The 12,791-nt window shown below is 38.1% G+C and overlaps 1 protein-coding gene across 2 annotated transcripts in view; it reads left to right on the plus strand.

Annotated features, from left to right (window-relative positions):
• PCDH11X (protocadherin 11 X-linked) overlaps positions 1 to 12,791 on the plus strand; it is a 985,621-nt gene that overhangs the window by 449,051 nt on the left and 523,779 nt on the right. For both annotated transcript variants that reach the window (XM_043458684.1, XM_043458686.1), the window contains exon 4: positions 11,365 to 11,445. In XM_043458684.1, the coding sequence (XP_043314619.1) occupies positions 11,365 to 11,445 (81 nt within the window). The remainder of the gene's footprint in view (positions 1 to 11,364; positions 11,446 to 12,791) is intronic.

Raw genomic sequence — 12,791 nt, forward strand, 5'->3', positions numbered from 1 at the left:
TCTATGAGTTAAATTCACTTGTAGTCTTTTGTAGTTAAATAAAGGGATGATTGTGACAATTTAGAATGTCACATTTCTGCAAAATTTGAGATTCCTGGAGTGTGTATGATTGCCAAGAAAATGGAAACATACTTGCATTTCTAATGGGAAGCCAGTTATATTTGACAAAGAAATGTAATTGCTAAATAACTGAAGCTCCTCTGGATTCTCTTTTTTTTTTTTTTTTTAGATTTTGAAACAATAATATAATGTTGAGACTCTAGTCAGAGATATCATGATCTTATTTTAACTATGATTTTCTTATCATTAGATTTAAGTGGCAATAAAATTTTTCAACAGGGAGAATAAGGGATGCATTTCACATTTCACCTTAAAATGATCACAGAATCAGTCTGGGTTTGCCTGGCCCAGTAATTTGGGGATTAGTCGGGGGAAGGTATGCAGTCAATACATTAAGCCCCTGAAGCTCAGATTCTGTGTGACACTGTCAGGAAAATTGAGAAGAGTTATAAGGTCTTGCTATATTTAGAAGGTTCAATCAAATTGTGTTGCTTCATAAGCCTTTTTTTGGCAAGGCACTTACAGTTGAGTTGAGTTCAGTTCAGTCTCTCAGTTGTGTCCAACTCTTTGTGACCCTATGGACTGCAACAAACCATGCCTCCCTGGCCATCACCAACTCCCAGGGCTTGCTCAAATTCATGTCCACCAAGTCAGTGATACCATCCAACCATCTCAACCTCTGATGTCCCCTTACAGCTGGGGAAGTGAATTTTACTCTTGTAGGTCACCTGTAACAGTTTCCCATTATTTTTTGAAAGACTAAATCCTGTGGCAGCTGAAAATACGTTTCTGACGATCACAGAAACTGTATCACTGTATATATTTTGAGCTATAATTCACATTTCTGTGAATAGAAATTTGGCTGAAATTTCCTTACTTCTTGCCTCAGACCCCCCCCCCCCCCAACTGGGGGAAATTTAATTGAGTTTTGGTCATTTACTCTGAATCAATACTTCTTATTAACTGGACTCTTCACACATTTGTAGATAAAATCATTCAAGCAGACTATAGGCAAATTTCTAAGCCATAAAATTTCTGGATTCTGAAAGGTGAAATAGATAAATGAACTTTTTTTTTTCTTTCACACATGACTATTTTATTAGACCAACAGAACATCACAGGTGAAATATTAGTGTTTAAGGATATAATACATTTTGAAATAACATTGAATTCCTTTCCAATGTCTAAACTATGAACTAGTAATATTTGACTCAAGAATGATAAGGAGATCTAATATCTATCCATCCTTCTCTTGAAAGTATTATTTTTTTTACTTTTAGCAGTAATACCAGTGACACTTCTCAAAACTCTTTAGGCTCAATGGTAAGACATACTTCCCACTTTTTACTATTGAGCACTGTCTTAATATGAACTGGATTAAAATGAGGTTTAAATCTTTAAAGATAGTGATTATTATAAAGCACTTTACTCTTTACTTGACATCTGATTCCATAAAAAGGAAAATGCAGTTTGGTTCAGGTTGTGGTACATGTAAGGGAACAGAAATGTAGATCAGCATATTAATTTTCACATGTCAATGGTGAACAATATTTCATTTTTTAAAAAAGTAAAATATATATTTTGAACACTAATATTCCTAGAATTGCCATTTATCTTACTTTCATTGTAGTTAATGCTCAGCAGTTCTGTATGTTAGAGCTATTTTATTAGACTATTTGCTAGTTATTAGCATTAAAACTGTGGGGCTCGGTAGAAGGGGGAGGGGAAATGGAAGAACATTTTTAGGGGTGGGAGTATTATTTTAACTTTAATTTGTTATTTTTTTACAAAACAAATTTCAATAGATTTTTCTTAATATTTGAATTATACAATAGAGATGTTTAATTGCCAGATTTAAGTGGAAAATATACATCCACATAGCTTTAAGTATTTGACCACCTAAAGTACCATCCTTATATAGTTCAGTGAACATTTGAATGTTGTCAGAGAGGAAATGGGCTTCTCTGTTGTGTCAGATGGTAAAGAATCTGCCTGCAACACTGGAGACTTGGGTTCAATCCCTGGGTTGGGAAGATCCCCTGGAGGAGGGCATGGCAACTCACTCTAGTATTCTTGCCCAAAAATCCCCATGGACAGAAGAGCCTGGCAGGCTCAGTCCATGGAGTTGCAAAGAGTCGGACATGACTGAGCGACTAAGCACAGCACAGAGAGGAAAAATTTTTACTCTACCCTTCTAAGTTCTGGCTGGTCTAAGAATTAAGTTGACATGAGACAAATTAGCAGGCAAAAATCAAACAAAAATTGAATAACAGGTATACATAGGAGAGACCTAGGAAAACTGAATAACTCACCAAAATGGCTGACAGTCTCACCTTAAATACCATCTTCAGCTCTACACAAAGAAAGATCTTGGGGGTGGTGATTTGGGACTTCGAAGCTGAGGGAGGCAATTCGCATGGGGATGGAAAAGCAAATGTTTGGTAAACAAATGTTCCCTGGGCCCTGCAGAGAGGGTGGGACACAGAGGCCCTGCTGAGTTTCCCCCATCTCATCATGCTTATATTCTTTGCAAATATCTCTAGTGATAGCTCTGTTCTTGGAATAGGCCCTTTATCTAAATGCTTTTAGGAAGCAAAAATAAACAAACGGAACCTAATGAAACTTAAAAGCTTTTGCACAACAAAGGAAACTATAAGTAAGGTGAAAAGACAGCCCTCAGATTGGGAGAAAATAATAGCAAATGAAAAAACAGACAAAGGATTAATCTCAAAAATATACAAGCAACTCCTGCAGCTCAATTCCAGAAAAATAAATGACCCAATCAAAAAATGGGCCAAAGAACTAAACAGACATTTCTCCAAAGAAGACATACAGATGGCTAACAAACACATGAAAAGATGCTCAACATCACTCATTATCAGAGAAATGCAAATCAAACCACAATGAGGTACCATTACACGCCAGTCAGGATGGCTGCTATCCAAAAGTCTACAAGCAATAAATGCTGGAGAGGGTGTGGAGAAAAGGGAACCCTCTTACACTGTTGGTGGGAATGCAAATTAGTACAGCCGCTATGGAAAACAGTGTGGAGATTTCTTAAAAAACTGGAAATAGAACTGCCATATGACCCAGCAATCCCACTTCTGGGCATACACACTGAGAAAACCAGATCTGAAAGAGACACGTGCACCCCAATGTTCATCGCAGCACTGTTTATAATAGCCAGGACATGGAAGCAACCTAGATGCCCATCAGCAGACAAATGGGTAAGGAAGCTGTGGTACATATACACCATGGAATATTACTCAGCCATTAAAAAGAATTCATTTGAATCAGTTCTAATGAGATGGATGAAACTGGAGCCCATTATACACAGTGAAGTAAGCCAGAAAGATAAAGAACATTACAGCATACTAACACATATATATGGAATTTAGAAAGATGGTAATGATAACCCTATATGCAAAACAGAAAAAGAGACACAGATGTACAGAACAAACTTTTGAACTCTGTGGGAGAAGGCGAGGGTGGGATGTTTCGAGAGAACAGCATGTATATTATCTATGGTGAAACAGACCACCGGCCCAGGTGGGATGCATGAGACAGGTGCTCGGGCCAGGTGCACTGGGAGGACCCAGGGGAATCGGGCAGGTGGGAGGGGGGATCAGGATGGGGAATACATGTAACTCCATGGCTGATTCATGTCAATGTATGACAAAACCCACTGCAATGTTGTGAAGCAATTAGCCTCCAACTAATAAAAATAATTGAAAAAAAAATGCTTTTAGGAATTTAAGGGGGAAGGAAAAGGAAAAACTTTCTGAGCCCTCTGTTTCTTAAAAATAATCAGCCTACATTAATCCTCATGTCAAAAATATATATCTTAGGGTGGCAATTTTGCTCCTCTACAATGTGGCATGATATATTTAACAGATAGCTCCACAGACAGACATAAAACTGATCACAATTGACAGAAAATGTTAAAAACAAATGGTTAAAATGTGCATGGGAAATGTAGCACTACTAGACTTGGTTTAATAATAAAGCTAAATCTGAGACCTGAGCACAAATCTGCCTAGGAACTCCTATGACACAGAACACTTTGCTCAAATACACTTGAGCATTTCTGCTTTTTTTAGTGTATAATGAAAACATGAAACTGAAAGTCGCTTGGTTGTGTCTGACTCTTTGCAACCCCATGGACTGTAACCCATCAGGCTCCTCTGTCCATGGAATTCTCCAGGCAAGAATAATACAATGAGTAGCCATTCCCTTCTCCAGGGGATCTGACCAACCCAGGGATCAAACTTTGGGTCTCCTGCATTGCAGGCAGATTCTTGACCATCTGGGCCACCATGGAAGCCCCTGTAAAATCACCAGTTGACTTTACAAGTCCATCAGGAGTATATGCTTAATTCACTTTCTCATATATTTGTCCCATCATTCAGTTACATCTTCCATCATATAGAACACATCTTGGATTTCCCTACCTTAGACTAAATTGCCAGAAAAACTCTCTTTTTCACCCTCCGCTTCTAGGGACTGTATTTATTTCATAGACTTGTCCATCAATTATAGTTACTAGTGTTTCTTTTCTTTTCCTCTAGATCAGAGGTCAGCAAACTTTTTCTGTAAAGGGTAAAGTAGAGAAGAATAGCTTTATTGCTTTGCCAGGCAAAGGAAGACATTGCAGGCAAAGGAGGCCACAGTGGGCTAATGACCTCAAAACCATGTGTCCCATTCCAAGGGAGCTTGTGATGAGTTTTTTAGTAATGGTTCAAGGAGCAAGGCTGCTGAAAAGGATCAGGGTGCATGCAGGGCCTGCATTCCTTCAATGCACAGATCATCTGGCATCATGTGGTCTTATGAGGGGCTTCTGTGGTTCTCAAGGTTATCAAACTCTGACTTTTTCTCTGGATTGAAGAATGTTTCATCAAATAGTTAACATTTGCCATTTGGTTGGGATCTTAGTCCCAGCGGAAGAACTCAAAAATATTGTTATGTATATCCGTTGAGGAGGAACCAGGACCCTGCCCCAAGATTGCACTATTGTTTCTTAACTGCTCCTCCTTTTTCTCCTATCCCTTCCTTTCCCTGATTAGCAACTGTTTGAACGCCATTGGAACTAGGGATGGTCATGGAGCCTGTGTGAAGCCTATTTCCTACAAACAAGAAACAGGGGAAATAGAAAGACTTTTGTGCCCAGGAACCCCACAAAGCCCTGCTCAGTTTCAGAAAGTTTTATATATAACAAAAGAGAACCCAAATTTCCACAAAATTTCAACTGATGATATTTACATCATCAAGTGTAGTAATAATGAGTACAAAGTTTCATGTAGTCAGTTCAGTTAGTCAGTTCAGTCGCTCAGTCGTGTCCGACTCTTTGTGACCCCATGAATCGCAGCACACCAGGCCTCCCTGTCCATCACCAACTCCCGGAGTTTACTCAGACTCATGTCCATCGAGTCGGTGATGCCATCCAGCCATCTCATCCTCTGTCGTTCCCTTCTCCTCCTGCCCCCAATCCCTCCCAGCATCAAGGTCTTTTCCAATAAGTCAACTCTTTGCATGAGGTGGCCGAAGTATTGGAGTTTCAGCTTCAGCATCATTCCTTCCAATGAACACCCAGGGCTGATCTCCTTTAGGATGGACTGGTTGGATCTTCTTCCATGTAGTAGAGAACTACTAATTAATGGGCTTGTGTATCTGATCTTGGAAAATGTCTTTTCACACAGATAGGTACTGCCAAATACTGATATCAGTCCAGAAGCATATAGTTTTAACTCAGCATATCTATCCTTAGAAGGTACGTGAAAAATTCTATTAGATTTTTTCTTCATATCTGCCATTTAGGGTGATTACATTGAAGATTAATCATTCCTTTAAAAAATATTTATTTGGCTGTGTTAGGTCTTAGTTACACCATGAGGGATCTTATATTGTGGCACATGAGCTCTCTAGTTGTGGTGCACAAGTGCAGTAGTTGTGGTGCACAGGCTTAGTTGCTCCATGGCATATGCAATCCTGGTTTCCCGACCAGGGATTGAACCTGCGTCCCCTGCATTGGAAGGTGGATTCTCAACCACTAGACCACAAGGGAAGTACCAAAGATTAATCATTTATAATTGACAGTTAGTTAAACTCCTTAATTCCATATTTACTGCAACTCATTGAAAATTTGTGTGTGTGCACAGATGGAGATTTTGCTTGTTTGAACTTCTAGAGGTCTGGAGTGTATATAGTAACTTACCATTACTTGTGATTCAAAATTTTGATTGTCATCAAAATGACTTTACTGTAGTATAAGTTTTGCGTATAAGCACTCATTAACCTAACAATTTTAGACTGATTTATTAAGACAGTATCAAGTTTGCAATAAAAGCTAACTGCCAGAGTGAGTCAGTATTCAATAATAATGGTCAAGGGAACTTCTAATTCAGCAAAATTTCAGTCTTGGCTTTGAGCTCAAAAATAAACCTTTGCCATTTATAAGCCAATTTATATTCTAACTACTTATATGGTAGGGCAAGTCAGAACATTCAGCGTGCTGTTTAGATGAAAGTTCACAGAATGAATATGGTTCCATTATCAATAGTGAACCAGTTCACTAGTTCAATAACACATGATACACTCAAATATTTTGCACAAAATACCTGCTGATGTATAATATTAGTACAAATAAACATAGGCTTTGAACACTTTACTTTGTCCCAAGTCTTGTGTATTTGTCCAGTTAAACTTTTTTTCTGTGCCACATTTATCTTACCCACCATTAATTGTAAGGCACCTTAGCAGATTCCACATCAAGTTTTGGCAAATTCTTTGAAAATATTTTTCTCTATTCTGTTCAACACAATTCATTCTTCAGTCACTTCAAACTTGTTATTGCTTCCTCAAGTAAGTATCAATAATCAAAAGTTGTTGGTAGCATCTGTTAACTCATGAAGAAGACAAGGAAAACCACCTAATATCATTTGCCTTAAAAAAAAATCACCATTAATGTTACTCTCAATGTGGTGAAATGCTAATAGTTTTAAGTTTATGTTCTCTAGACCTGTTTCTTTGGTTATCTAAGCAATCCTGCTTTAGTAACTCACATCAGTAAGTGGTTCTCTATGATTAGCTAACAAATGAACCTTTCAGAAACTAACTTTTGTCAATCATTTTTATTTAATTTTTGTGATGAAATTCTATGATGATATGCTTCATTTTAATTCCCTAATTCTTTTGTTGCTTTCTTGTGGGTTGGAATGTTGTGATGAAGGCTTAGCTTGGTAATATCAATGTGCATTGAATGATTTTTGTCACAGCTATAGTGTCAAAAGAGGACAGTGAAAAAGTTGGCTTAAAGCTCAACATTCAGAAAACTAAGATCATGATATCTGGTCCCATCACTTCATGGGAAATAGATGCGGAAACAGTGGAAACAATGTCAGACTTTATTTTTTTGGGCTCCAAAATCACTGCAGATGGTGATTGCAGCCATGAAATTAAAAGAATGAAATTAGAACACTTTCTAACACCATACACAAAAATAAACTCAAAATGGATTAAAGATCTAAATGTAAGACCAGAAACTATAAAACGCCTAGAGGAGAACATAGGCAAAACACTCTCCGACATAAATCACAGCAACTCATTGAATCCTCTATGGCCCACTTCCCAGAATATTGGAAATAAAAGCAAAAATAAACAAATGGGACCTAATTAAACTTAAAAGTTTTTGCACAACAAAGAAAACTATAAGCAAGGTGAAAAGACAGCCTTTAGAATGGGAGAAAATAACAGCAAATTAAGAAACAGACAAAGGATTAATCTCAAAAATATACAAGCAACTCCTGCAGCTCAATTCCAGAAAAATAAATGACCTAATCAAACAATGGGCCAAAGAACTAAAAGGACATTTCTCTAAAGAAGAAACACAGATGGCTAACAAACACATGAAAAGATGCTCAACATCACTCATTATCAGAGAAATGCAAATCAAACCTCAATGAGGTACCATTACATGCCAGTCAGAATGGCTGCTATCCAAAAGTCTACAAGCAATAAATGCTGGAGAGGGTGTGGAGAAAAGGGAACCCTCTTACACTGTTGGTGGGAATGCAAACTAGTACAGCCACTATGGAGAACAGTGTGGAGATTCCTTAAAAAACTGGAAATAGAACTGCCATATGACCCAGCAATCCCACTTCTGGGCATACACACTGAGGAAACCAGATCTGAAAGAGACACGTGCACCCCAATGTTCATCGCAGCACTGTTTATAATAGCCAGGACATGGAAGCAACCTAGATGCCCATCAGCAGACAAATGGGTAAGAAAGCTGTGGTACATATACCCCATGGAATATTACTCAGCCATTAAAAAGAATACATTTGAATCAGTTCTAATGAGATGGATGAAACTGGAGCCCATTATACAGAGTGAAGTAAGCCAGAAAGATAAACACCAAAACAGTATACTAACTCATATATATGAAATTTAGTAAGATGGTAATGATAACCCTATATGCAAGACAGAAAAAGAGACACAGATGTATAGAACAGACTTTTGGACTCTATGGGAGAAGGCGAGGGTGGGATGATCTGAGAGAACAGCATTGAAACATGTATATTATCAAGTGTGAAACACATCACCAGTCCAGGTTGGATGCATGAGACAAGTGCTCAGGGCTGGTGCACTGGGATGACCCAGAGGGATGGGATGGGGAGGGAGGTGGGAGGGGGGTTCAGGATGGGGAACACATGTAAATCCATGGCTGATTCATGTCAATGTATGGCAAAAACCACTACAATATTGTAAAGTAATTAGCCTCCAACTAATAAAAATAAATGGAACAAAAAATAAAAATAAATAAAAAAGTAAAACAAAATTAAAATAAAATAAAAGATGCTTACTCCTTAGAAGGAAAGTTATGACCAATCTAGATAGCATATTAAAAAGCAGAGACATTACTTTGCCAACAAAGTTATCTAGTCAAGGCTATGGTTTTTCCAGTGGTCATGTATGGATGTGAGAGTTGGACTGTGAAGAAAGCTTAGTGCTGAAGAATTGATGCTTTTGGACTGTGGTGTTGCAGAAGAGTCTTGAGAGTCCCTTGGACTGCAAGGAGATCCAACCTGTCCATCCCAAAGGAAATCAGGTCTGGGTGTTCATTGGAAGGACTGATACTGAAGCTGAAACTCCAATACTTTGACCACCTCATGCGAAGAGTTGACTCATTGGAAAGACCCTGATGCTGGGAGGGATTGGGGACAGGAGGAGAAGGGGACGACAGAGGATGAGATGGCTGGATGGCATCACCGACTCGATGGACATGGGTTTGGATAGACTCTGGGAGTTGGTGATGGACAGGGAGGCCTGGTGTGCTGCAATTCATGGGGTCACAAAGAGTCGGACACGACTGAGCGACTGAACTGAACCGAACTGATAGTGTCATTGCAGAATAAACACAATTTTCATTTAAATTAAAGCATAATAATTCTTTCTCAACTGAGCCTTAAAATGTGATGTTCCCAACCCTTTATCACATATACTAAATTCACACATTTAGAAAATATAGTCAGTCAGTCCAGTCACTCAGTTGTGTCTGAATCTTTGTGACCCCATGGACTACAGCAGGCTAGGCTTCCCTATCCATCACCAACTCCCAGAGCCTGCTCAAACTCATCTCCATCACGTCGGTGATGCCATCCAACCATCTCATTCTGTGTCGTCCACTTCTCCTCCCCGCTTCAATCTTTCCCAGCATCAGTGTATTTTCAAATGAGTCAGCTCTTCATATCAGGTGGCCAAAGTATTGGAGTTTCAGCTTTGGCATCAGTCTTTCCAATCAATATTCAGGACTGATTTCCTTTAGGATGGACTGGTTGGATCTCCTTGCAGTCCAAGGGATTCTCAAGAGTCTTCTCTAACCCCACAGTCCAAAAGCATCAATTCTTCCATGCTCAGCTGTCTTTATAGTCCAACTCTCACATCCATACATATTAAAACCATAGCTTTGACTAGACGGACCTTTGTTGGCAAAGTAATGACTCTGCTTTTTAATATTCTGTCTAGGTCGGTCACAGCTTTTCTTCCTAGGAGCACGTGTCTTTTCATTTCATGGCTGCAGTCACCATCTGTGGTGATTTTGGAACCCAAGAAAATAAAGTCTCTCACTGCTTTCATTGTTTCCCCATCTATTTGCCATGAAGTGATGGGAGCGGATGCCATGATCTTAGTTTTCTGAATGTTGAGTTTTAAGCCAGGTTTTTCACTCTCCTCTTTCACTTTCATCAAGAGGCTCTTTAGTTCTTCTGTGCTTTTTGCCATAAGGGTGGTGTCATCTGCATATCTGAGGTTATTGATATTTCTCCTGGCAATCGTGATTCTGGTTTGTGCTTCATCCAGCCTGGCATTTCTCAAGATGTACTCTGCATATAAGTTAAATAAATAGGGTGACAATATACAGCCTTGACATACTCTTTCTCTATTTGGAACCAGTGTGTTGTTCCATGTCCAGGTCTAACCGTTGCTTCTTGACCTGCGTACAGATTTCTCAGGAGGCAGGTCAGGTGGTTTGGTATTTCATCTCTTTAAGAATTTTCCACAGTTTGTTGTGATCCTCACGGTCAAAGGCTTTGGTGTAGTCAATAAAGCAAAAGTAGATGTTTTTCTGGAACCTTCTCGCTTTTTCAATGAGCCAGCGAATGTTGGCAGTTTGATCTCTGGTTCCTCTGCCTTTTCTAAATATAGTCAACATTATTAAAACAGAGAATATGCTCTCTGTCTTGAGAAAAATAAAATGGATAAAAAATGTCTTTTCGAGATCATGATAATTATTCTGGGTTGGTATGCTAGTATCTGTGTACCAATTCATAAATTTATTGCCATTTATAGCAACTATTAAATATCTTCCTATGATAAATAGCAAATGTGTGATGTGGTGGCACTTCCAGGATAGATTTTAATTTCAGACACTGTAAATTTGCAAATACAAGTTATTGAAGCCATTGAGTTGTAAACGCATTGGACTGAAAGTGTCTGCAGCTTGAAGTTCATCCATTTAAATATTTTAAAATCGCCCTCCACAATCCTATTCATATGTTTAATGGAACTCTTAAATATAACACTGGTATATAAGCTTTGTGAAAAAAAGAATTCTTTTTTCTCTTGTTTATTCCCTTACCTAGAACTGTCCCTGTTGCATTGTAAATTCTCAATAACTGCAATGTCTAGAAAGAGATATTTACCCAGGCACTCTTTTACTTACCTGTGTTTGATGCTTGTGTGCAATGTACTGTTTTTCATTTTTAACAAATCATTTAACAAATACTTCTGTTTTTTCCCTCTTTAAAGCCAATGAAGGAAGTTGTACGATCTCACACACCCATGAAAGAAACAACTACTGTGGAGATCTGGACTCATCCCCATCCACAGGTTTGAAAGGAAACATGATGTTTCCCTTTAACTGATTTTTATGACTGTATATAAAAAAAATGTTATATTTCTCAATATATGTTCTTTGAGACTTCTTTAGGTGACTTTGCCCTCTATTCATGTGAAAATATGACTATAAATACCTATTTCTTCCTAGTGTGGTTCGATAATAATAGTTGGAGGCAGTTTATTTGTTGAATTAGATGCAAGCATCACCCAAAAAGTATCTTCCAAATGATTGTTTCACTGATGTTTAAGTCTAGTTACAAGGTAGTGGGAGAACAACAACAACAGAAATTGAGAGCCACTGTTTTGTAGTATGACTTAAATTTAAGGTATATATGTGTGCATGCTCAGTTGTGTTCAACTCTGTGACCCTATGGGCTGTAGCCTGCCAGTCTCCTCTGTCCATGGGATTCTCCAGACAAGAATACTGGAGTGGGTTGCCATTTCCCCCTCCAGGGGAATCTTCCAGACCCAGGGATTGAATCTGGGCCTCCTTCGTCTTCTGCGTTGGCAGGCAAATTCTTTACCATTGAGTCACCTGGGAAATTTAAAGTATAGGACAATTTGATTTTATGTTAATTAAGAAAATTTTAGTATGACCTCCTTGAAACAAACCAGTTCGAATTTAAAAAGAAATTAACCTATAAGCTATTTTTAAAGAATCCACTTTTACTCATCTCCATCAGGACTGCTCAGAATGCGACTGACAAAGCCAATCACATTTGTTTTCTTCATAGAGGCCTTAGGGGAATTTAAAAAGGAAATGAGATCAATCTAAACATTTGTTTGTGATTTGTTATTCTATAGCTGGTTTACCTAATGTTGCTAATAACATAGAGGTCCTGAATCTGACCCCTTGGGTGCCAAATTAGTAACCATAAATTACCCTCTATCCAGATATTTTCAAATATCTTTTACATGTTACTAAGGAAATAAATTTTTAAAAGGTAGATACATAAATGTATATCTAGAGTATTAGAAAAACAACCCAAAAGGAATGAAGAGAGAATCACATTGTTTATTATTTGATGAGTGCTTCTGAAACTCATGGAAGTTACATGTTCTATAATAATAATATCCTTAAATATTTTACAGAGTTAATTTATGCTCTTTAGGAAGAGTTGCAGAATTAATGCATGCACTATGGGAAGAAATGATTAATTAAATAAAGTTCATTGCAACCCAGGAGCTGTCCAGATTCTTACTAGATTTAAATTACTTGAATCCAAATTCATGAAGTTTTGCCAAATTTCAAACTTTCTACTCTTGCACTTCTGATCCAGTCTCAAGAAAACTGATGAGAATGTAGACTACATGGTGATATAACCCACATCTATATA

Source organism: Cervus canadensis, chromosome X (assembly GCF_019320065.1).
Source record: "Cervus canadensis isolate Bull #8, Minnesota chromosome X, ASM1932006v1, whole genome shotgun sequence".
Lineage (NCBI taxonomy): Eukaryota > Metazoa > Chordata > Mammalia > Artiodactyla > Cervidae > Cervus > Cervus canadensis.